The 26,470-nt window shown below is 38.2% G+C and overlaps 1 protein-coding gene and 2 pseudogenes across 2 annotated transcripts; all 3 read left to right on the forward strand.

Moving 5' to 3' along the window:
* The first annotated feature begins 38 nt into the window (after window positions 1-38).
* Window positions 39-4,927, forward strand: LOC136278884 (uncharacterized; annotated as a pseudogene).
* A 2,218-nt stretch (window positions 4,928-7,145) lies between these two features.
* On the forward strand, window positions 7,146-15,185 carry LOC136280160 (glutamate dehydrogenase, mitochondrial-like; annotated as a pseudogene).
* A 480-nt stretch (window positions 15,186-15,665) lies between these two features.
* LOC131782732 (uncharacterized) lies at window positions 15,666-25,030 on the forward strand. 2 transcript variants are annotated; one of them, XM_066164872.1, is made up of 7 exons: window positions 15,666-16,323; window positions 18,134-18,181; window positions 18,469-18,843; window positions 19,635-19,868; window positions 19,969-20,187; window positions 21,031-21,891; window positions 24,196-25,030. In XM_066164872.1, the coding sequence occupies exons 1-7, from the start codon at window positions 15,768-15,770 to the stop codon at window positions 24,570-24,572; spliced, it is 2,670 nt and encodes an 889-aa protein (XP_066020969.1). In that variant the 5' UTR covers window positions 15,666-15,767; the 3' UTR covers window positions 24,573-25,030. The 2 variants fall into 2 exon arrangements, with proteins under 2 accessions (XP_066020969.1, XP_066020972.1); XM_066164875.1 differs by having other exon boundaries at window positions 21,034-21,891.
* The last annotated feature ends 1,440 nt before the right edge of the window (window positions 25,031-26,470 follow it).

Raw genomic sequence — 26,470 nt, forward strand, 5'->3', positions numbered from 1 at the left:
AGATTGATTAATTGTGGCAACCAAATAAAGTCGAGCCAATGGATATGGAGAAGTTTTCCCTTGTACAGAAGTATCTGGAAGATGTCCATGAAACTCGTAGTGTGACGACTGAGGCGACTGACAGTGAAATTAGCGGTATGTTTACCCAAGCTCTAGCCCTCTAAAAACTGACTGATTTTTAATAATATTCGCCCCTTGCCCCCAAGAGCAAACATTAGTCTTGAAAATCTATAAATGCAAACTCCATATTAATATGCAGTATATTTTTTGAAAGCTACGGAGGAGCACATAAAAAACGACATCAGCAGCTCTGAAAGAATTTCAATTTTGAGCCATCTAGGTCTAAAAAACAAAGACCAAAAGCGTAAGGAAGAAATGTTCCGTCTCTAAATTTCACAGGTGCACAGCTTAATGAGATTTTAGTTTTACATCTGATTCAATGAACAGATCTTTACTATCCTATCATTTCGTCCGTTCAAGGAAATCCATGAAATAATCAAAACGTTGAGTCGAGTGGAACGCCTCGAGGTTAAAGAGTATTTTCTATTTTTGGGGGAGTGAGGAAGATTGGCCGACTAGTAATGTGTAGGTGAGACAGACGTTATCCGGAGGAGATTATGCTAGTGCCTAGGTCTCCCTTGTCCTTTTAGACTCTGTACAAATTGGAGGAAAAGGGGAGTACGAAACGTGTACACTTACAACGATGGCTCTTCGCGCACCCCGTCTCATTTTCCTTTGGACCGCAAAACACCACCCGTCTGGGTGGTGATGGCTGGCTTTTTACCTTTTCAGTTAAGCAGCCTTCTTTTAAAACATGAAGGTCGATTTGAAGTGTCGGCGTAACTCAGGCTTTATGCAACACGATTCACATGAATGCAAACTAAAGATTCTCTCCTCAGTAGTGCTTACGGGGAAGAGAACTGAGTTGAGGGCGTAACCCAGTTTCTGATGTGTTTGCGGTCTGTTTAATACAGTCCTATCCACAGTTATCTTAAATTGTCCTTTTCCATTTCATTAGAGGCAGATAGACTTTTCTTGAAAGATCTCAGTCAGTTGGTCACAAGTGAATTGAATCAAAGGCTCAAGACTGACGCTACTGCCATGGAAAAAGTCTCCAGTTTTTCCGGTTTAAAAGGTGATCCATTCTCTTTCTCTTTCCTTCCCATTGAACATTTCTTTCCTGACACTACTGTGAGCGTGTTGAAAGAATGCTTTGAGGTCTTACAATTGAAGGATCTCGCTGAGATTCTAGCAAAAGTGAAACCACGTGCACTTTGTCCCGCGCTGTCTTCGGAGCAAGTTGAAAAATTGCAACTCGGTGATCGTCGCATGAAAAACTACAGCAACATGGCAGTTGTGGTAGTTGATGTTAGCAGTGAAAAAGACACTGCAAAAATGATCGAAACATTTTTTAAAGATCTAAACCCAAGAAACGAAGTAGGTGTAATACCATTTACTAATCTGAGAGAGAAGTATCTAGTGCGGGAGAATATAGAGGAGAGGGAGCAGTTGGAGATGTTCGCGGTCGCCAAGAAGAAGGAAATCAGATATGGGTTAGAGATCCAACTTCCTAAAATGAAAAACAGGATTGAGGGGGAAGACCAGGAGAAGAGCAAAAGCCCCGAAGAAGAAAGCGTGCGGAAAGTAGGTGGCCCTCCGTGAATTGATTCACATCTTTCGAGATTGAGGGTGAAATCTATTACAAACCTCAAAGAGGAAGAACTTTTCCTGAGAAAACGACTAGAGACCATAATAGAAGAAATTACGAAACTGAGGGAAGAAATTAAAAGGGGAACTGAGCAGATTGAAGATATTGAAAGGGAGAATAGTGATGCAGAGTTGGCCTCGTGAAATGTTATGAACAAATGGAACTAAGGGATATTGATCAAATGAAGCTTTTAAGTGCTACTGTGGTTCTTTCTTTATTCACTCCGAGCTTTCGCCGTTCTACGGCATCATCAGGGAGGACGATAAAATATTTGGGCTATGGTTTTAAACGTTGGAGGTGCCACTGTAAATTAGCATAGTGTAAAACTAGCTAGTAGGACGCATGAAAACTAATGGTGTGATAAAATGTTCTAAAACATTCTCGCTTTCCAAATTTTGCGGAAGTCACTGCGCACAAAATGGCCGCCAAATTAACAAAACCATCTTATCTAGTGGGTAGCTATATTTTTTTTCTGTTGAAAAGGTTGTATGGAAATGTTTTTTGAACTGCGAAATTTTAAAAGATAGAGAGGAAAAATCTGGAATTTTTGTTAAAGCCTGAATTATTTTCATGACTCTTTTTCGCAACTGCTTTAATTGTGTTTATAGCTGCAGTGATCTTGTTTTTTACTACGTGATTCCAATCAAATAGGAGCGCCTCTGGTGTGCTCCTCTGATCATCGTTGATTGCCTTTTCCGACATATGTGTTTTACACGGGTGTTTGTATATCAATCTTCCTGGATTTGAGGGTTGATAAATACTGTGTGTTGGTTTTAACCACGATAGCTACTCACTTTGTCACGTAGGTTGCATTGCTAACAAACACAGTAGCTGCTCATGCTTGCAAATAATGGGTCATAAACATGCACCCAATTCGGTGGATTGACATATAACACGGGAGATATTTGGGAGTTGCATGTTATTTCTCCAAGTAGGGGGCGAGGAAAAACAAGAGCAATTACCGCAATGTTCGCTCGTATTATATGTTAAATCATCGAAAAAGGGTATTATTTTCCATTGTCCGATATTTTGGCTTGGAGTCTTTGAATTCCTTCCTTTTTTAAGCCATAATGAATAATTTTGTGCTTGTTTGAGCACAACTTATTGAAATGCCGCAGTCACAGCATTTTGGGTATCCCTGCGTTTTAAGTATCCCCGTACCCAAAATGCTAGCGTTTTCGGTACCGTTCTGGGGATACTCAAAACGCTAAAAGTGAATTAAACAAGAGACAGGGACAAGTACGCCTTTTGCTGATCACAATGAGAGAACACGCAGATTTGCATGTAAAGGCGAACAATTGCGTGAGGTTACATTCATTAGTGAGAAAAAAACGATCATTTACGCGTAAATCGGATTCAATAACGATTTTTGCATTTTAATCAGTATTCCATTTACGTTTTTGGGCATTCTTATGCGTCATTTGCCGCACAAAAGGGAAAAATATACTTTCATTTGCGCTAATCTTTAAGTCATAAACACAATCATTAAAGTCAATAGAGACAATATACAAACAGTATAGTGCATAAACCAATTATTAACATTTTTATTACACTGTTTGCAATTCAAGAGCATTTCTAGACGGCGTAAATATGATTAAGACAGTCATTATTAAATGCGCTTGTACAAACTTTTGAGCGTTTCTTACATTCGATATTCAAATATCGAATTCCAATTTAAAAAAATAGCCGTTCCAAATTTATTTTGTTCTGAATTTTAGTTTACCCTTCAACAATCTCTCTATTCAAACATCTTGGCAGATATATCTGCATAAAGCAGTACCATTGTGCACTTTTAGCTGCGGTCACAGTGTCAATGTTTCTGTGCAGAGCTTCAAGCAGTTGTTGTGTTCGAAACTCTCCTAATGAGATTCCTCTGGCTCTGGCCTCATCGCTGTTATCTATGCGTCTTTGAATTTCTGGACGCGAGATGTCGGACTTGATCGCCGCCTTTAGACAGCTTATTGCCTGCTCCATGATCTTCAGGGAAAAGGAGTGCTTGCCCCAATCTCTTGTTTAATTTATTTTTATCCCCTGTGGGGATACTCAGAGCGCTAAAAGTAAATAAAACAAGGGATTGGGGCAAGTAATATGGCGTCCAATGTTGATTCGTGGTGGACTTTCAATACTGCTCCCTGAAGTCAGAGAAATTGCTTTCTTAAGTTAGATAGCTCCAGAAATGTCCGTCAGGGTGGTATTTAAGGCAGGAGAGCTAGAAAACGTCTTTGAAGCGTTGAGAGTGTCCTAGTCACTCTAAGGCGTTTGTAGAAGAGGAACATTCTCCTTACTTCAGTTTTAGTTCGGCCATGATGCATGTACAATTGTATTTGAAAAAAAATTAAACATCTCAATAACAACGAGAAAACATTTGGAATAGGAGCTAACAACATGAGGGTTACTACAAACATTAACTTATGCGGCGAATGACGCATAAGAATGCCTAAAAATGTTATTGAATGCCGCTTAAAATGCGAAAATCGTCATTGAATCTGATTTACATGCCAAATGATCGATTTTTTGTCGTTAAAGAATATAACTTCAGGCAATTGTTCGCCTTTTCACGCAAATGGATGCGTATTTTCAGCATCAGGTGCACTTGTCCCAATCTCGTTTAATTTACAGTTAGTGTTCTGAGTATCCCCAGAGGGGATACCAGAAACATAACATTTTGGTTACGGGGATACTTAAAACGCAGGGATACCCAAAACGCTGTGACACTTTCAGACTCAATGGAACGTGGTCTTTTAATTTCTTTTCATAAGCGACAACTTCCCTGAAGTGTATGGTTAGGCTTCACATTTTGGGCCTACCACCTTCATTGCGGTATTTTTAATCTGTCCTAACCATTTGGCCCATAAAGTTTTTCTCAAATGCCTTCATGAAACAATTGAGGAGAAGTTGGCATCAATTTCAGATCTTGGAAAACTCGTGGTGAGCTCTCCTAGATGGAAAAGTATCAGTAAAATTCCTGAAACCCTTCATATAATATTGACGGAAACTGGTTATAGTCGCGTCCGGAGAAGAGTAGACAACAATTCGCAACTTTTTATTTCATTCATTGAAATTTTCAAGAAGCGTTGGTCTTCCTTGCACCTTATTTCTATAATGAGAGAATTTGAAAGGACTTGGCCAGATAATTTAGAAGTGATGGACAATTTGTCTACTCTGCCACGGTTTTTAGGAGGTAAACAAAAAGATTGTTTTATAGATCATGGTTTATAATTTTATAATCTTATAATCTTATTATAATCTTATTATATGTATGGATGTATCTTATTATAATCTTACTTCCTTTTTAAATCGCATCCGGTTAATGACTCGTCCATCAACTGTCGTCCTCATTGTTTTAACAACGTAAAGGAGGATAGCAGATAAACATGGTTTCCTTCAAGATGGGCTGTGCGCTTTAATGATATTTTTGTGTATGAGTTTCATTGCATCTCAATCGCGATATCTCATGAAAAAGAAATGTGCACTAATGTAAATTAAAAAAAAAACACTGGTACCGTATAAAACAAATTTTGTTAAGGTTAGTCTTTAGGACATTTTTCAACAAAACAACCAAATACGTGTAAACAGTATTTTTGAGACAAAGGGGACTTAAATGTTCTGCCTCTTCCATGAATTACTTAAGCCACGCTTAGCCCTTGTTTGAGTTTCTACAACTCCTTAATGGCAGAATACATCCCAACTGTAAAAGGACGTAAAACAATAGGTTTCTGTTTCCGCCCAAAACCAGCTCGAGAATAACAGGTGCTTGTGCTTAGAACCACTTTAAGCGATGTTTTTATCAGGATGTGAAAACTTGTTTACTCATTCACAAGTGTGCAGCTCAAATGAAGTTTTAACTGTGGTAAATGCAGTTTGAATTTTTGAAATGATAGTTTGAAGTCATGGGTACTTAATTTACTAGGAAGGTCCAGCCAACGGGTCAACTTCAGTGAAATATATTCGATTATCGCACAAACAAACATTGTCTTCTAGAGAAGTGAACATAATACTTTTTCTTGCACGAAAGCTAATGAAAAAACATTCAGTATTATGTTTACTTGTGCGAAAAATAAAGAAAACATTATTCATTAGAAAGTGGTTTTTGTGGTTATCATGTTCAAACTTGCAACTTCTATCCTTTCGTAGAAAACTCTCCTCCTGGACAACGAATTCTAAGAGACTGAGGTGTCCAAAATCTTTCCTCTCCACCCTTGCTACCAATCCAGTCCCCGAGCTGTGTTAAAGCGTTAGCCTTGACGTTAAGCTTCCTGCGCTTTAAGGCGAGTTAGGTCCACTCTCAAGCAAAAACCCAGGGATCAAGTGTTTATGGTGTTTAATGCACCCACTGCAAAACAGAGCATAACAAAATTGAGCAAACCTAAGAAGTCCCGTTTGACTTAACAACACACTCCGATTAACCTACCATGAATTGCGTTCTGGCTGGATCTTGATTCATCAAGGTGGAAAAGGTTGATGTACCATGTAAGCAATGCCTGATGTGTTGAGCAGGCTTTTTATCCTGTGATTTGCTGCAAGCCATACCTGAACGGTTAATTTTAATAGTATGGCATCATTGTGAAATCAGAATTCCTATACTAATATAACCAGCCTCGTTTTTATCTCTCTTAAAATTCCTTGCGCCGGCTTATATGGGGCCCGTATAGCTTAACGTTTGAGGATTACTTCGTAAAAAAGCGTCCACCTCTGTCAAATTGTCTGGACTTTGTTCCCCAACACTAACCTCCCAATTATTGGTTGATCTTACTTGTACAACTGAATACTTACAGCATGTGAAAGGCTTTCCTATATACTACGCGCTATGCAAGTAAACAATGCTTTTTATTTGTCTCTTTTCTCTACTTGCTACGTAAGCACACGATACCAAGAAGTATGAGTAATTCCTAGCGGCGGTGATGATCGTTACGAACAATACTTTTATTTTTGTGTCAAACCAATAATTCTTGTCGCATCGATGAAAGGAACGTTTGAAATATCAGGGCATCTGCATACTACCACTTGATAGACTGGGTGTATCGCTCTCAGTTTCGATTCCAGGCGAACCGATCTTGTTTATGATTCTTTATGATTACGTTCTTAAGATGCCTGATGCCTTTTTGTCAATAGTGTGTTAGTCCAGCGACTTCCTTCAGAGGATGATAATTCTGTCAGTTCGGGCGTTGGATACAGATCACAACAAAGAACGAACATCTCAACAGTTGACTCAAATTCCACTTTCAAGGGCTAAAATGAAAGGAATGTCGCGAGTTTTTTCATCACAGATATCTTGGTGAATGTCTTGTCAGGTACTTAGACCCTACCCATCCGTAACAAGTAGGGTTAGGGTCTAGTAGCTCGCGTGACGTTCGCGCGCCATCGGTTTTCGAATGTCACGCGAGCTGGTGCTTAGTCATGCAACACTTTCAGTCACAATTCTTCTGCCTGTGTCGGCCATGTTGGTCGGCCAACAGTCGAGCATTAGTGAAACTCTACATCATTTTCGCGCTACAGAAGACCCATGTATTCGGAGAATATGTCTTAAATCAATTATTGTGACCTTATATTTGATATAAGTACGAAAATTGGCCAAAACCAATCAGAAAGATTGGTTTTATGTGTAGAAAGCAGATCTCAAAAGACAGTAAATAAGAACCACTCAAAATGCACTCGGATTATTTGAAGAATTTGAGAAACAGTATAACCTCGGAATCGATCGGTTAGGAATTTTGAAACAGATTTTGAAACAGTTGAAGAAGCGATCCATACTCAAGAAGGTGGAAGGGTTTGAGATCAAGAGAAAAGGTGACCAATTAATGCTAGTCATATTTGTTTTGAAATTTAGCGAAGGAAATTTGAATGGCCGGAAGTGCCTTTTAGCCTGAGGAGTTCAGTTTAAGGCTTACAGCTTCTTCACTGATTGCAAAGAAAATGATTTCTTGTTAAGAGGGATTATGTATTAATTTGATAATTTCATTTTGGATTTTCTTATTTTTGAATTCATTTTTCTGATTTGTAATAATTCAGTTATGAGAAATTAATCTGTGGCCCAAATTCCGTTTTTCAGGGTGTTTGCCATGGAAAAGAAAATTTGATAAGTTCAGGTATGCATTAAAAATTTACAAAATATTATATTTAGCACATTTGTAATTAATAATGGTAATAGGGTTGAGTAGAGTTCAATTTGGTCTGTAATCACATCTAGTGATTAACAAAATTGCATGACCGTGAAGCAGTCACGAGTATAATTACAGACAGAATTGGAGAACACAAAGTACTGTTACCAATTAATCATAACTGTTACAATTTCTGAAAAACAGATAGACTTAGGACAAACATCTCTGGTGAGACAGTGTCTAAATTAAAAAATTCCTCAACTTTGGAAACTCCACAACTTTTTAAGGATAAGTGGTTGTTTCTATGGTTGTTGTGATCAAATCTGTGGTGGATTTGACTGAAAGGACAAAATATGATTGGCTGCCTCAACTGTCTGATTACAGGTGTCCGATTACAGCCAACTATGTGATTACACTGTCTGATTACAACTCTACAAAATGATTAGTGAAAAATAAAGCAGCTACTGCTCCAATCACATTTGAAGAAATTGTAATAGTCATGATTAAATTTATAAAAAAATAATTCATGGACTCGGACCCTTAAAAGAGCTACATTTACATCTAACAATGAAATGAAGAGTTTTTATGTGTTTTGTTGTAATTATTACAGTAAGCATGTTAATTTTGTTCCATTGTTCAAAATAGGTTTAAGTATCCAAAGGATAAACTTCTCCTTATCTTTGATGCTTTTATAATTGGTCCAATGGATTAGATCTTTGGACTAGGCTTCAGATTAAGATCTCTTGGAGCTCTACTCTGTGTTTGAATGTGTAACCTACATACACATGGAGGGTAAAATTGTTGTGGTGATCCACATTTAATGGGTGATCCATGTTTGTCAGACTTAAACTCAGGGGACTCACATTTCATTGTTAATGATCTCGCGACAAACGTGCAATCACACTGGTTTGTGCACACTATTTATATTCTCCTACTCACCAGTAATCTGGTCTTATAATCAATCAACCCAAATCGCCTGTCATATTTCTGTACTTCCATCATGAACCTTAATCAACAAATTCAATGTAACAGACATGGTTTGATGCTACTCTGGTTTAAAGATTTAATGAATGTAACCAAAGAAGTTATAATATATAGACCCAACGTTTTGACTCTCCTGTCTAGTGCCTTCATCAGGGTCGATCTAATTGCTGCAACAAGAGGTCCTTTTATACGATCACTGATTGGCTGCCTTTTTTCTGATGAGGTGTAAATAGGCTTCAGTTACTATGCCAAGCTTCCAAACAAAGGCTCTGGTGGTAACACCGATTAGTGATGATAATTTTAGACTTATCTCACCCAATTATATGGTTAGTTAGGCATGTGTGCTCCGATAAAACTCAATTTTTCTTTTTTGCAAAAGAAAATCACTTTTTGATGCTCTTTCAAATGTTTACCAAACTGATGTTTGGTCTGTCTGCTTGAACATGAAAAGGATAGACATTTGCCCTTTCTTGATTCAAATTTTTCCAGAAGGTTTCAAGGGACAAGTGTATATTGTAAACCTACCCACACGGCAAATACCACGCTTTTGATTCTCACCACCCTATTTTCTATAAAAAGTCTGTGGCCAAAACTTTTCTCAGGAGGGCTGACCATCCACCATCTTCTCTTGATTTGAAGGCTGAGGAGAGGAAATATGTTTCTAATGTCTTAAAAGCAAATGGCTATACAAAACTTATCCCTTCTCAGGGTTCACCTATTGTGTCATAAATAAAGACTTTGAAGACTGGTTTTTAGTTTATAGTGATAGAGTTGGAGGAAAGTAGTTATCAAAAGCTATAATCCACTGAATACAAGGATTTTTTCTGGCTTTTCACTGACATTTTTTCTGCTCCAATTGTGACTTTAACATGATGAGCTGTAAAAGGGGAAAGAAATTGTCAAGGCAGCCTGAAGGGGCTGGGTGGATAGTACCTATAGTACAATTGATGAGGAATGGTTTGATACCCAACTAACTTTTGGGGACATTGACATTGAATGTGCTCCATTACCAAGTTGGCTGGGTGTTCTGCGTTCTAGCTGTACAGTAGTAACAAGGTGCTGTGTAAGTGGAGTGATAACATTAATCACTCACTTCATGAAAATTAACACAAAGGTTTAAGCTCTGATCTTTGAACCCTTTTCACCCTAGTGTCAGTATGGATATTCTCCATACTTTTCTCTATACATTTCTTAAGGTGCTGATAAGGAGAATTTATTTAACAATCAAGAGGTTCTTTAGTTAGTAACATTTCCTTTATTCTAGTAATCTTCTTTGATTCAGAGGCAATATTGTAAGGAGAAATTAGATGCTGGTCACTCTTAGGGGTCAAAGGGTGGAACATAAAATAGTCAAAAGAAGGAATGACACCAAAATACAGTCAAATGCATGCTGATTGGCTGGTTGGAAATTGATTGGCAAGTACTATTTACCTTTAAGCAGCTGAAGAGACAAAATATGTCAACAATTTAATTTCTGACCATTTTTCAGTACATTGACAGAAATAAACTATTTTTTATTTACTAATACAATGATTCACCTCAGTATTGGTGAAAATGGTGTAATTGTTAATTACTTCAGATTAAAAAACACAAAGGCACTGCCAGAGCTTGGATGCAAATCTGTTGACCTGATATTCAACACACCAAACCATTAGCCATTTTGTGTCCTCTACTGATAAATAAGCATGCTTTAAGTGGCATAAGCGTATACTAAAACAGTGGATATCATTGAAAGGGCACTCTGATTGGCTGCTCAAACTCTGAATATCCTTTGCTATTGACTTCAAAATATCCTTTGTTATTGACCTTCAAGCAACTTGTGCAGGATTTGTGCCCAAAAAGGTTGTAATTGTTTGTTGCTGGAATAAAATCATCTTTTTGTGCTATATTATCACATTGTTTAGTAAATATTAATACATTTATTTACCTCAGAGTGGGCAGCTGGTGGTGAATATTTACCTCACTATATTGCAGCTTAGTAAATATCTATAACTAGCCACCTCCACTTTACAAATAAGTTCAGTAATTCATATCTGCTTTTAAATGTTTACAGGGATTTGGTAATGTTGGTCTTCACACCTGTTGTCATCTTCTTCACCATGCAGGAGCTAGGTGTATTGGGATCATGGAGAGAGATGGAAATCTCTTCAACACCAATGGAATAGATCCTAAAGAACTTCAGAACTAAAAACTGGTACAATGCGTAGCTTTTTACATGCAGAGTTCTCTACTGTGTTTTTTTATAAGTTTTATTTTAAAATTTCTTTAGCTTACATTTGTCTATCGTTTCCCTTTTACTCCAGGACAATAATGGCTCAGTTAAAGGTTTCCCTGGTGCAAAGGTTTGTGAAATGCTGTAAACGAAATAACCATGATTTTTACCTCTATGTAAGGTTTTGCTAATTTTTTATGGCAAATTAACATTTTTGTTCAGGTTTACTGACTCAAGGAAATGCTGCTCTATCGATTCTGGTCATCAAAGTCCTTAAATGATGAATAATGAAACGAACACTGGGGGCATAAACTTTTTAATGAAGTAGCTCCTTCCTCCTAGAGTATAAGCAAGTTAAAATGTTATATACTGGTTTACCTGAGACCTTCAGAATGGATTAATGCTTTCAAGTTAACATTCTGTTCACCTCCTACTCAGTTGGAAAAAGCCTCAAAAACCTGGTTCAGTCAACTGACATTAAATTATAAAATAAGTAATTGTAGACAATGATTTTGAAACATATTCACTTTTATGCAATGTTTCAGATGGCTGAGGAGAACCTCTTAGAAGCAGAATGTGACATTTTAGTTCCTGCAGCCAACAAAAAACAAATCACCCTTAAAAATGCCCACAAAATCAAAGCAAAGGTACTCTGTTACTAGTAGTATTTATTTAATAATATTTAATTTTTGGGCTGTTATTTGGTTGTTAGGTTTTCAAGCTTGGTTGCTCATTAGGGAGAAAGGTTATCCCAGTTTGTAGGGGAATGGGAATCTATAATAATTTGTCACAGGGTTTCCTGACATATTTGGTGATGTTAATTTTCGGTTGACCTTTTAACTATCATGAGTGACATTGACACAATCACTCCTTACAATATCAAGAAGACAAGTGATGAGTATAAAGAAAAATTTCAATTAGGGGCTTATTAGTTGATCCACAACCAATTTTTCCAAACTAACATAAGAATTGTACAGTAGGCAGTATGGAGAATTACTAATGAGATCTTTGGAGTGAAATGGTTGATATAATTTGCTTTTTTTTTTGTTAGATACATTAATTTTACTTTATGCTATTTCAATCTTCCCTCTCAACAGAATTGTAATAAAGTTCGGAAATAAGGCACAAAGAAGAAGGAAGAAACACTCAACTGCATCACGTGTTTCTCCTTCGCTTCCTTCATGCTCTAGCTGCTTCTTGCTTGCTTTACAACAGAACAGAACAATTAGTCAAGACTTCTTTATTTCTTAAAAGTAATTACTAGACAACTTCACCTTTATGTGAATTGTAGAAAGTGGAGACCATCAGTTAAGTCTTTTTTTTCTTAATTACTCTACTTTGTGTACTCAGGTTATTGCTGTGGGGGCAAATGGGCCAACCACACCCGAGGCAGAGGAAGTTCTGATTGTAAATAAGAAACTCGTTATTCTAGTAAGTTTTCAAAGAAACAGTAAGTGCAATCTGAAGTAAATTTGGATATGAAGCTCTGACTTGTATTTATTTATCGTAATTCATTTTTGCAGTAGAGGCATGGTTTGAGCTTGAATGTTTTATATTGCGACCATGTAGGACTTGTATTTGAATTTTCGGGAGGTGTGACGGTATCCTATTTTGAGTGGCTGAAGAACATCAATCATGTCAGTTTTGGACGTTTGACTTGGAAATACAAGAAGGAGGCAAATTTTAATCTTTTAGGTGAGCTTGTCTTTTCACTAAAAATACGTTAAATGATGGATCTTCATCACTCATTTTGTATATATAGATAAGTAATTTTACTATGAGTATCAAGTTATTTAAGATAATATTGTCTTCGCCATATGAAATAGTGAAATATGACTGAGAGCCTAAATTGCAGTTTCCTTTCAACCTCGAACTCCCATCACGACCATTTTTTTAACTGCATAACTTTTTTTCTTCTTCTTCTTTACTTGATTAGCTTCCAGAGACAGCTCACCCTCATAGGCATTTTTTTATTGTTAACACTTTTGGTGACCTCTTTGTATTGCTTAAAGTCATTATGGGTTTTGAATAACCCCTTAGATACAAATGTGTTGTACAAGTGCCGTTATTTGATAATCTCTTAGTGTTTCTGCATGTTTGTCTCTTCTTCGACAGGTAGCGTCCAAGAAAGCCTGTATAATCATTTCAAGGAAGCCATTCCAATTAAACCATCGGCTGAGTTCTTGCAAAAGATCGCTGTGAGCATTGATTTTTATTTTTAGTACACAGAGTTGGATCTGGGGATGGGTGCGACAACTCCTACGCCCTCCGCCCCCTTCCCCCCTTTCTCACTATGTTGACCTACGGCTTTTTTATATCACTAGTATCCTGCAATAAAATTTGTTTGCGTCCCCCTGTCAGTTACATCCTTCCTTAGTGGTGCACCCCCCTCCTTAGAAGAATTCTGGATCCTTATCGGCACCCAGCATACTCGATTGAGCAGTCCGACTTTTATTACGTTTTTTGCGACTCAGATGCCGTGCAACCCAAATAAACCCCGCTTTTCTAGATGTGATGTTTATTCGGGGAAACCACTTGTCGATATTTTTACTCTCACTTGCCTGCTTATTTGGGGGATGGTGCTTCATTGAAGGCAGTGCCTTATGGAGCAAACACGGTAATTATATTTAATTTCGTTTGAATTCCCAACTGTCTTGTAAACCCTGAGCTGCAAGAATTGTACATGATTTTCCAATAAGATTTGTTCTCTCCCAAAATGTAACGGAGTCTTTTAATTTTAAACTTTGTAATCTTCTAGGGCGCGAATGAAAAAGATATTGTTCATTCTGGATTGGAGTTCACCATGAAACGATCAGCTTAGGTATGTAGTGACTGATTCGAGGTTTTCTTCACGAAATCACGTCTATATTTGTCCTTACCTTGGGTGCTGAGCCATCAAAACAGGGCACACGTTTGATATTTGGAAAACTGCGTCGAGTATATCACGTCATAACATACTGGTAGCATTCCTGGGAAATTAGTAACAAGTATAAAACAAATTTCCCTTTTGTTCCAGTAATAATCTTTCCGGTAACAATAATTTCATGGGTTCAAATCCCGTACGGGACTGAATTTTTTTCAGGTCCTATTTTCAACTACTATTTCAGTAGTGTTCTGAGCTGTGAGGATCTCTTAAATTCGTTTCTTCACCACACTGCAAATATATGAATTTCATATATCAAAAGTCATTATAACAATATGAATTATTAAAACCGAGGTCTTAGTCATCTACCGAAACCGAAGGCTGAAGCAGATAAAACAAACATGAAGTTTGGTAATTCATGAGATTTTTCAAAAATGTATCATAACGATGATGATAACATTAATGGACCACCCACCCAATAAAAATTTATAGGGCCAATACGAACAAATTGTAAATAAGCTAAGGAAGCCCACCAGTTGGCTTTATATTAAGGAAGGCCAAGAAATTGAACTCAGGGCATCGAGAACAAATACAGTAATTTTGGACTTTTCTTCGTAAAAAAAGGGAATTTAACTGTAATTTTTCTTTTCCTTTTTAGCAAATTATGCACTGTGCTAGTGAGTACGAACTGGGTCTAGACATAAGGACAGCTGCGTATATCGTGTCCATGGAAAAAGTCTACAACACGTACACTGTGGCTGGTTTTACATTTACATAATACTCCTGTCAAAATTGACCAGTGATGAATTCGTACATAATTTTCATTTGGCTAAATTTATGAATGAGCTTTTTCATAGAGGATATTTATTGTAAAAGCATCTACTGCAGCGGTTATGCGTCCATGATGGTTGTGTGTCTGTGTGAACTGGATGAAATGAATGACAACGTTTTGTTGCCTTTTCTGAATTTTGAATCACATAGCAGTCGCATTCTTTGGTCATGGCTGTTCTTGAAACAACGACACTTGACATAGCTGTCGCACTTTTTAGGTCATAGTTGTTTTCGAAACCGCGACGTTACGACAGAAATAGTCAATAAAATGAGAAAATGAGAAAATGTTCCATCAATAAATAACGGAAAGCTCTTGTCACTTTTAATGGACTTGATTAGTTACTCCTAATTTCTTTGGGATTTTCTCAGGGAACCTGCGATCTTCTCTTTTTATGATTGAGATCTTGTTTCGCCACAATTTGATGAGAACTGTTATTTAAGATTATTTTATTGAGAAGTGAAAGAAAAAAAAACCGCTTGTTTTAACTATTTATCTGATGTGTTTTTCGTACTCCTGTTTTTTCCGTTAAATTAAACTCGCAATGGAGTGTGCTGCTTCTTGATCGGTTCTTTTTGTAACCATTTAGCTCGTCAGTGCACAGGGACGTAAAGAAACTCAAAACTCAAACATCTTTCATAGCGCGCATTTCCTTTTGTACTGTTATGAGTTACTTAACGCTCTATCTGTAACCAGCCCTTTTCTCTTGGACACCTCTTTAATGTGCGGTAATATACGCTTTATGTACCACTTATATTTGCCCTTGTTGGTTTACAAAATTGTAATGGTGAGTAGAACTAAAGTAATGAAAGTAATAAAAGAGACTCGTCCCTCAGGAAGTTCTATCACCTTCAGGCTTAGGGCTCCGCTCTTTCTTCCTGAGGAACCGGAGTGCGCGTGCGCAGTTTTCTCGGAAATTAGTTGCGTGACTTGCATTGTCGTGATGTCTTGTATCCGCCATATTGGATCTATAAAGAAATAACAGTTACGGGATTACTAAGCCTTTTGCGGAACCGTAAGAAAGAGAACCTTCCGCAAGACAAGAAAAGAAGTGATATTGGCATAGATTTAAAATGTCCACCTCTGAATATAATAGTTTGCTCTTCGAAATAAGTGAAAGGATCGACGGACTTAATGCACTCCAACGTCTTGTTTTTATTTGCCGTGGGAAGCTAGCCCAGTCTGGCAGTGGAAACGTACACGACGCATTGTCATTGTTTAAAGAACTAGAAGAACATGGTTATCTAGGTGTGGATCGCCTTAAACTCATGAAAGAGCTGTTGAAAAGTGTTAAGGAATGGTCTCTGTTTGGAAAAGTTAAAAAATTCGAGAATAAGCGAAAAGAATACAAAGGCTTGCTTGAAAAGATTATCTGTGTACTCGACGAACTCAATGATATGGAACGGCTGATCACATTATGTAGAGGACATATTCGTGATGGCAACATTGGTAACATTGTGGATGTTCGCTCCTTGTTCGAAGAGTTAGAAAATCAAGAAACTCTGGGAATCGACTGCCTCGATGTTGTCAAAGTCATTTTAGCAGAAACGGGAAAGACCGATCTTTTCAAGGAAGTGGAAGAGTTTGAAGAACGAAGAGACCAGGAGGATGAATTCGAAGCGAAGAAAGGTATTTAGTTCTCTGTTTTCTTCATTCTTATAATAATGGCAGTACTCACAGAAGGTAACCATAGGATCATAGTCGAGTTCTGCGAAAGCGTGATCCTACAAATTCAATTGTCCTCCACGAGATCTGTAGAAAGGTTTATTTTTTTACGGTTGGTTTGGTTGCTATTGTTGTTCGAAAACATTCCCATTGGACTGAATTTTTTATCGGTAACTGAGTTAGTGGTTGGCGTTCAGAATGAAGGGCAATGTTTGTGTTAGTCTTAGAGTAAGTGGGAAGTTAGTGCTAGAGTGTTCTTATATTAATCCGGCCCTAACTTAAGTATATGGAAATCAAGAATGGTAGACATCACCCTGCAAGCGGCCGGACCCTCTCTTGTGGCGATGTCAACAAGATCCCACGTATGTTCCTGATAGAATATGAAAAGTTTCGTATAACTATCTTGCTTTTGCCTTTTACAAACTATAGCTACACCAGCCAAAACCTAGCGAGGAAATATAATGTTTACTCCACGCTCTGCGTCACTTCTGGGCACTAAAACGATACGAAATGTGAGACTATTTATTTTCTTTCGTTGACACATAATAGTCTAGAAGTCTGAGTGTTTCTTTGGTGTTTTTTCTTGTTCATAAACTTGTTTGATCCACTTAGAGCTCAAACTTTTACAAAGTGCGTGAACTTTTCAGATATTTTGCTTCGAATTGGCTAAAATTGATTGATAGCTTCGATATGCCGTTATTATGTTCGCCATGAAACAATTGATTGTGTTTTTAAAGCTTACATTCAGATTTGAAGAAACAAATTGCGATTTTAAATGCTAAACAAACTGGTGTATTTAGAATAAATCGAGTAATATTCTGAATGATAATCCCTAACCCCAAACAATTTCGTGGCTTTAAAGAACAGAAAACCTAAATTTTATGAGAGGAGCGTGGCGTGACATCCCGAAGAGCACATGCGAGACCAAACGAGAGATAACTGCTAACTGGGGCTTATGTTTACGTTATACGGGGATGTTAAATTCTTGGACAAAGTAGCCTATTCCAACCTTGATCCTTGATACAGATAAGAAGGGAAGGAAGGCTTCAACTATTGCATATCTCAATGGACAAAAACTGGGCCAAAATAAATCCCTGTGATCATATTGCTCCTCACTGTGTAAAATTCAACACATTTTATAATAAAGTTCGGACATAACGCGCGCTGTTATTGTTATTTCTAGGTTTACTACGTACATAAGAGAAGCTCAAGGCTGCACACTCCATTTCCGAACGCCCGATCCCAGAAGCGAAAAATCCCAGCTCAAAATGACCGGGTGGCCATTAATCCAACTCAGAACCTCAGCACATATATTGTAGTTTCATTTCAATTCACTACCGACTCAATCCTCCCTGTGAAACCGACGCTAAGCCGCAGTTTGATTCCAATTTTCCGGTTTAGACGTTTCTAACGAACCACATACACATTTACCACGACACACGAGCACAATCAACCCAGACACAACCGGTTAAAACCCAGCTAGGTTACCCTGCCTCCTTTGAAAACTGGGCCTCGCTGGGGACCACACCGTCACTTATCATCAACAAATTGTTTTAGAGTCACGGGTCCCCTCCTGTCTAATCGACCAAGAGGTCATTGTTTTGATCGGCCAATCGAATTCGCCTCCGGAAGTGTTTACAAATTCAAAATAGTTTCGAAGCATTGATGCATACTGCACAGCTGATCTCGAACCATGGTTCTAAAACAATTGCCAACAAATAGACGGTTCACTTGTAAATTTTGTCCAGCTGACTTTCTGTTTGTTATGTTCTAGCACAAGCAGCGGCTCTTGCATCATCCGTCAGAAATTCACTCATTGGAGGTAGGCCGTATCTTGTTAAATTTTAGGGGTGACTTTGATATAGATTACAAACATGTTGCATGCTCTAGTTCATCCAGCGGTGGATAATATTGTCCACTGAATAATTCTCTAACCGATGGATAGTACAACACATTTTGTTAAAATTATCCTTGAGATAGCTTTCTCTTCCATTTGAACAACTGGGCCCACATGTGCAGTCATTAACTCTTATATAAACGAGGCTGACTAATCCGTCACTTTTCCTTTAAGTTGTACTTAGCCGATGACTCATTCTTGTTGTCCCTTAGTGGTAAATATGAAGACCGTATTCAAGTTGTTAGCTGGTGGTTTAGTAATCGTTTCCGCCTCGGAGGTCTTGAGTGGTTGGTCCTCATATGAGCAGCTTGTCGCTGCTGTACAGAGCTGTGTGCTTCCAGCTGGTACAAACCTGGTTCAAATCACAGACGGCTGTGTGTGCCTTACAGTTCAAGCTGAAAGTTTATCAGCGCTTACAAACTTGTGGAAATTATACCAGGATGGAACTCTTCAGAAACGACTGTACGATTTCTTTGTCACTGATGAGATGAGAAAACTGGCCGAGGGAGAGGATGTGGAGGTGAATGTCACCATCGAAGAAGAAGAATATCAGAAGGCTTGTCTCGAGTTGATGAATGGAGCTCAAGGTATTGTATGTTGCACAGTTGGTTTCTTGCTCCTTCCGCCTGCCCTTCTCAGTTAGCTTAAACGTTTTTAGCGTTCAGGCGATGGATGAGTGATAGGTCTCGAGAGACTAGTGCAATCGTGATAGTTTAAACCTGCCCTTTCCCTAGTGAATTGACACGCTTATCAAAAGTTACAATAAAGAAACGGAGGCCTCTAATTGATGTTACGGTGTCATAAATAGAATCCTTAAAAAACGTGTTTTTTTTTCATACCCCGTTTAACATTCATTTTAACATTCGTTAGGCGCATGAATTCACGAACGCATAACAATACTGGAACGCACATCAGACAAAAATTTGCAACTTTTATGCAAGGTGGCGGTCTGGTTACGTGCCTTAACTCTTACCCCGTTCTATAATGTCTGACTAAATTTTTATGAATCAGATTTTACCCTTAAAACGTCTAATTAGATTTCTTCTTCTTTCGACTTCTCTCAATGCTAATTTTTTTCTGAATCTCTAAAATGCTTTTATAATATGAAATGTGGGAATCTGTGACTAGCCACGCGCCATGGATTTCATAAAGTTAACGATGCGTATTAACTGAAACTGATAATGGTATATTTTAGACACTTTTTAAGAAATTAGCTCCCCAAAAAATCTATATCTGTTGACTTCTTTGATCGCTTTCACGAAACATGTCTCCCTCAGATCATAACACTAAATAAAGTGCTTTGTTATGGTCTACGCAAACACTACTTCCTCTTTTTCTTTTGACTAGATTGTTTGCCTGTTTTTATTTCGTTTTGTAGAAGTTGAACTCACTGGAAGAGAGGAACGAACCCGAAGAAACTCTGATTCAGTTCTGTATCCTAGCGTCAAGGAGGAACTGTCAATGTTAAAGATCAAGCACATCCAGGCAGCATTTAATCAGAGAATGGCAGTTATAGAGAAAGAAATTGAAGAAGTCTCTTTGAAGGTTTTTGGAGATCGTAGTGCTAAGAGGCAGCAAACCATATTCAGGAAAATACCTTACGAGCTTGAAGGTAACGATGTAAATAGTGCATGAATACACATCACAGCATACCTGAAAGCTTAAAATCGATCTAAAGCGAATAGAAGAACATGAGTGTTATTCTTTCTCAGAGACTAAAGCACAAGAACTTAGAGAAACTGAGAAAGGTTTCGAAGAGCATCGATTGTGGCAACCACACAAGGTCGAGCCAATGGACAGGGAGAGGTTTTCCCTCGTACAGAAGTATCTGGAAGATGTCCATGAAACTCGTAGTATGACGACTGAGGCGAGTGATAGTGCACTGAGTACACAAGCAGCGGTATCCGAAATTGAAACAGAGGAAATTAGCAGTAAGTTTACCCAAACTCTAGCCCTCTAAAAATGGATTGATTTTTGATAATATTAGCCCCTTACCCCAAGAGCAAACGGCAGTCTTGAAAATCCATAAATGCATACTCCATGTTAATATACAGTGTACCTTTTGAAAGCTACGGAGTGGCACATCAAAAACGATATCAGCTGCTTTGAAAGAATTTTCATATTGAGCTAACTAGCTTTAAAAAATAAACACCAAAAACGTGAGGAAGAAATTTTAAAGGTGGGTAGCTTGATGTGATTTTAGGTTCACATCTGATTCAATGAGCATATCTTTAGTATACTATCATTTTGTCCGTTAAGGGAAATTCATCAAATAATCCAAAAGTTATGAAACTTTGAGTCGCATGGAACTCTTAGGGGTTAAAGAGTATTTATTATTGTTGGGGGAGTGAGGCAGATTGGCTTACTGGTAATGTGAAGGTGAGACAGAAGTTATCAAGAAGAGATTATTCTAGTGCCTTGGTCTTCCTTGTCCTTTTAGACTCTGTACAAATGGGAGGAAGAGGGGAGTACGAAACGTGTACATTTAAAACGATGATTCTTCGCGCACTCCGCTTTATTTCCCTTTAAGCTGTTAAGTTGAACAGCCTTCCTATAAACAAGAAAGTCGATTTGAAAAACTGCTTAAGTGTCTTCGTGACTCAGGCCTAATGCAGCACGATTCAGGTCAACGCAGAAAAAAGGATTGTTTTCTCAATAATGCTTACGGGGAAGAAAAGTTGAGCGCAGAACCCAGTTTCCGATATATTTACGGTATGTTTAATACAGACTTATCCAATGTTATCTTTAATTGTACTTTTCCATTTCATTTGAAGCAGATAGACTGTGCTTGAAAGATGTCAGTCAGCTGGTCACAGATGAATTGAATCAAAGGCTTAAGGCTGACGCTACTGCAATGGAAAAAGTTTTCCGTTTTTTCGGTTTAAAAGGTGATCCATTCACTTTCTCCTTCCATCCTATTGAACATTTCTTTCCTGACACTACTGTGAGCGTGTTGAAAGAATGCTTTGAGGCTTTACGATTGTACGATCTCGCTGAGATTCTAGCAAAAGTGAAACCACGTGCACTTTGTCCTGCGCTGTCTCCGGAGCAAGTAGAAAAATTGCAACTCGGTGATCGTCGCACGAAAAACTACAGCAAGATGGCAGTTGTGATAGTTGATGGTAGCTATGAAAAAGGTACTGCAAAAATGATCGAAACATTTTTTAAAGATCTAAACCCAAAAAACGAAGTAGGTGTTATAACATTTACTAATCTGAAAAAGATGCATCTAGTGCGGGAGAGCATAGAGCAGAAGAAGTATTTGGAGACGTATGCGGTCGCCGAGGAGGAGAAAATCAGATATCGGTTAGAGATCCAACTTCCTAAAATGGCAAAGAGGATTGAGGGGGAAGACCAGGAGAAGAGCAAAAGCCCTGAAGAAGAAAGCGTGCGGAAAGTAGGTGGCCCTCCGCGGATTGATTCACGTCTTTCGAGATTGAGGGTGAAATCTATTACAAACCTCAAAGAGGAAGGACTTTTCCTGAGAAAACGACTAGAGACCACATCGGAAGAAATAACGAAATTGAGAGAAGGAATTAAAAGGGGAACTGAGCAGATTGAAGACATTGAAAGGGAGAATAGTGTTGCAGAGTCGACCTTGTTAAATGTCATGGACAAATGGATCCAAGATCAAGGTTGGTAAATTTGTACAAACTGTAGGTAGTGACTATGGAAAGAAGTGTTTTTTAGATCTTTCCGCTCACCTCTTCTTTGTTTCTCTTTGTGTACTTTTTATGTCTCTACTGTATATCCCATCGTCAAAAATAAAGGGGGTAAGATTCTAAAGAAACTGTGCTACTGCGTCGGTGGGAGAGTATAGCAGGTAATTTAGTGTTAACAACTGAGTTGAAAACGTAAATCGGCCACCGTAAAGGGTAAAAAAAGCTTACGTTTCGAGCGTTAGCCCTTCATCAGTCGCTCTACCGATGTTCCCCGTACCCGAAATGCAATGCTCGCTAGTATTATATGTTAAATCATCGAATAAGGGTTTTATCTTCCATTGTCCTATATTTTGGCTTGGAGACTTCGAATTCCTTCCTTTTTTGGGCCATAACGAATAATTTTGTCACAGCGTTTTGGGTATCCCCGCGTTTTAAGTATCCCCGTACCCAAAATGCTAGCGTCTTCGGTATCCCCTTGGGGATAATCAGAACGCTAAAAGTGAATTAAACAAGAGACAGGGGCAAGTACACCTTTTGCTGATCATAACGAGAAAATACATACCATTTGCATGTAAAGGCGAACAATTGCGTGAAGTTACATTCATTAGTAAGAAAAAACGATCACTTACGCGTAAATCGGATTCAATAACGATTTTTGCATTTTAATCAGCATTCCGTAACATTTTTGGGCATTCTTATGCGTCATTTGTCGCACAAAAGGGAAAAATATACTTTCATTTGCGCTAACCTTTAAGTCATTAACACTATCGTGAAAGTCAATAGAAACAATACGCAAACAGTATTATGCATAAACCAATTATAAACATTTTTATTACACTGTTTGCAATTCAAGAGCATTCCTAGACGGCGTGAATATGATTAAGACAGTCATTTTTAGATGCGCTTGTTCAAACTATTGAGCGTTTCTTACATTCGATATTCAAATATTGAATTCCAATTTAAAAAAATAGCCGTTCCAAATTTATTTTGTTCTGAATTTTAGTTTACCCTTCAATAATCTCTCTATTCAAACATCTTGGCAGATATGTCTGCATAAAGCGGTACCATTGAATACCATAAATACTCTTTAACCCCTACCATTGAGCTGCGGTCATAGTGTCAATGTTTCTGTGCAGAGCTTCAAGCAGTTGTTGTGCTCGAAACTCTGCTAATGGGATTCCTCTGGCTCTGGCCTCATTTCAGTTATCCATGCGTCTTTGAGTTTCTGGACGCGAGATGTCGGACTTGATCGTCGCTTTTAGACAGCTTATTGCCTTTTCCACGATCTTCAGGAAAAGGGTGTGCTTGCCCCAATCTCTTGTTTAATTTACTTTTAAACCCTCTGGGGATACTCAGAGCGCTAAAAGTAAATAAAACAAGGGATTGGGGCAAGTAATATGGCGTCCAATGTTGAGTCGTGGTGGACTTTTAATACAGCTCCTTGAAGTCAGAGAAATTGCTTTCTTAAGTTAGATAGCTCCAGGAATGTCCGTCAGGGTTGTATTTAAGGCAGGAGAGTTATAAAACGTCTTTGAAGCGTTGAGTGTCCTAGTCACTCTAAGGCGTTGGTAGAACAGGAACATTCTCCTTACTTCGGTTTTTGATGATACATGTATAATTGTCTTTGAAAAAAAATGAAACATCTCAATAACAACGAGAAATCATTTGAAATAGGAGCTAATAGCATGAGGGTTACTACAAACATTAACTTATGCGGCGAATGACGCATAAGAATGCCTAAAAATGTTATTGAATGCCGCTTAAAATGCGAAAACCGTTATTGAATCTGATTTACATGCCAAATGATCGTTTTTTTGTTGTTAAAGTATATAACTTCACGCAATTATTTACATTTTCACGCAAATGGATGAGTATTTTCAGCATCAGGTGTACGTACCCCAATTCCTTGTTTAATTTACTGTTAGTGTTCTGAGTATCCCCAGAGGGGATACCGGAAACGCTAGCATTTTGGTTACGGGGATACTTAAAACGCGGGAATACCCAAAACGCAGTGACACTTTCAGACTCAGTGAAACGTGGTATTTTCAGGTGATAAGCGACAACTTCTCTAAAGAGTATGTTTATGCTTTACATTTTGGGCGGCCGCCGATTGGTGATAATCGTAGGATGATTTCCATGATGTCACTGTTTTTTCTATTTTTGCGCTCTTCTAGTTTATTTCGTTTTGTCTTGTTTGTGTTTCTTTTGTTTGAATTTGTTTCCTTTAGTTTGCTTCTTTTATAATTCAGTGATACGTTTCCTGGTCTTCTATTGTAGATGGATCCACCTTCATTGCGGTATTTTTAATCTGTCCTGACAATTGGACCCATAAAGTTTTTCTCGAACGCCTTCATGAAACAATTGAGGAGAAGTTTGCATCAATTTCAGATCTTGGAAAACTCGTGGTGAGCCCTCGTAGATGGAAAAGTATCAGTAAAATTCCTGAAACCCTCCATATAATACTGACGGAAACTAGTTATAGTCACCTCCGGAGAAGAGAAGACGGCGATTCGCAACTTTTTACCTCATTCATTGAAATTTTCAAGAAGCGTTGGTTTTCCTTGGACCTTGTTTCTATAATGAGAGAATTTAAAAGAACTTGGCCAGATAATGTAGAAGTGAAGGACAATTTGTCTGCTCTGCCACGGTTTTAGGATGTAAACGAAGAGATTGTTGTATAGATCATGGTTTATAATCTTATAACATCTGTATGGACATAGGTATTTCTTAAACCGTTTTATTCCAGTCGTAAATATGGAAGTTCAAATCGTAAGAAGTATGACAAATTGGTTGCTTATACCCGTGTAGCGATATTATATATCGCCTTCCCCTTTTGTTGTGTATGGGGAACGTAAGATGACTTGACAACGAATTCTAAGAGACTGAGGTGTCCAAAACCTTTCCTCCCCACTCTTGCTACCAATCCAGCCCCCGAGCTGTGTTCGAATGCTAGCCTTGACGTTAAGCTTCCTGCGCTTTAAGGCAATTAAGGCCCAGTCTCAAGCAAAAACCTAAGGATCAAGTGTTTATGGTGTTTAATGCACCTAATGCAAAACAGAGCATGACAAAATTGAGCTAACCTAAGAAGTCCCGTGTGACTTAACAACACACTCCGATTAACCTACCATGAATTGCATTCTGGCTGGATCGTGATTCATCAAGGTGGACAAGTGTTACGTACCATATAGGCAATGCCGGATGTGTTGAGGAGGCTTCTTATCCCATGATTTGCTGCAAGCCATACCTGAATGGTTAATTTTAATAGTATGGCATTATCTTGAAATCAGAATTCATATACTAATTGCATATAACCAGCCTCGCTTTTATCTCTCTTAAAATTCCTTGAGCCGGCTTGTATGGGGCCCGTATAGCTTAACTTTTGAGAATTATTTCGTAACAAAGCGTCCACCTCTGTCGGATTGTCTGGTCTTTGTTTCTCAACAATAACCTCCCAATTATTGGTTGATCCTTACTTGTACAACTGAATACTTACAGCAAGTGGAAGGCTTTCCTCTCTACTACGCGCTATGCAAGTAAACAATGCTTTTTATTTGTCTCTTTTCTCTACTTGCTACGTAAGCACACGATACCAAGAAGCATGAGTAATTCCTAGCGGCGGTGATGATCGTTACGAACAATACTTTTATTTTTGCGTCAAGCCAATAATTCTTGTCGCATCGATGAAAGGAACGTTTGAAATATCAGGGCATCTGCATACTACCACCTGATAGACTGGGTGTATCGCCCTCAATTTCGATTCCAGGCGAAATGATCTCATTTCTGATTCTTTATGATTACGTTCTTAAGATGCCTGATGCCTTTTTGCTGATAGTGTGTCAGTCCAGCGACGTCCTCCAGAGGATGATAATTCTGTCAGTTCGGGCATTGGATACAGATCACAGCAAAGAACGAACATCTCAACGGTTGACTCAAATTCCACTTTCAAGGGCTAAAATGAAAGGAATATCGCGAGTTTTTTTTTTTTATCACAGATATCTTGGTGAATGTCTTGTCAGTAGGGTTAGGATCTGGCAGCTCGCGTGACGTTCGCACGCCGTCGGTTTTCGAATGTCACGCGAACTGGTGGTTAGTCATGCAAGACCTTAAGACATAATTCTTCCGCTTGTGTCCGCCATGTTGGTCGGCCAAAAAGCATTAATGAAACTCTGTATCATTTTCGCAGAAGACCCATATATTCGGAGAATATGTCTTAAATCGAGTATTGTGACCTTCTATTTGATATAAGTAGGAAAATTGGCCTAAACCAATTAGAAAGATTGGTTTTTATGTGTAGAAAGCAGATTTCAGAAGACAGTGAAAGAACCACTCAAAATGCACTCGGATTATTTGAAGAACTTGAGAAACAGGATAACCTCGGATTCGATCGGTTAGGAACTTTGAAACAGATTTTGAAACAGTTCAAGAAGCGATCCAAGCTCAAGAAGGTGGAAGAGTTTGAGATCGAGAAAAGGTGACCAATTAATGCTAGTCATATTTGTTTTGAAATGGTTGGAAATTGATTGGCAAGTACTATTTACCTTTGAGCAGCTGA

The sequence above is a fragment of the Pocillopora verrucosa genome, chromosome 1 (genome assembly GCF_036669915.1).
Source record: "Pocillopora verrucosa isolate sample1 chromosome 1, ASM3666991v2, whole genome shotgun sequence".
NCBI lineage: Eukaryota > Metazoa > Cnidaria > Anthozoa > Scleractinia > Pocilloporidae > Pocillopora > Pocillopora verrucosa.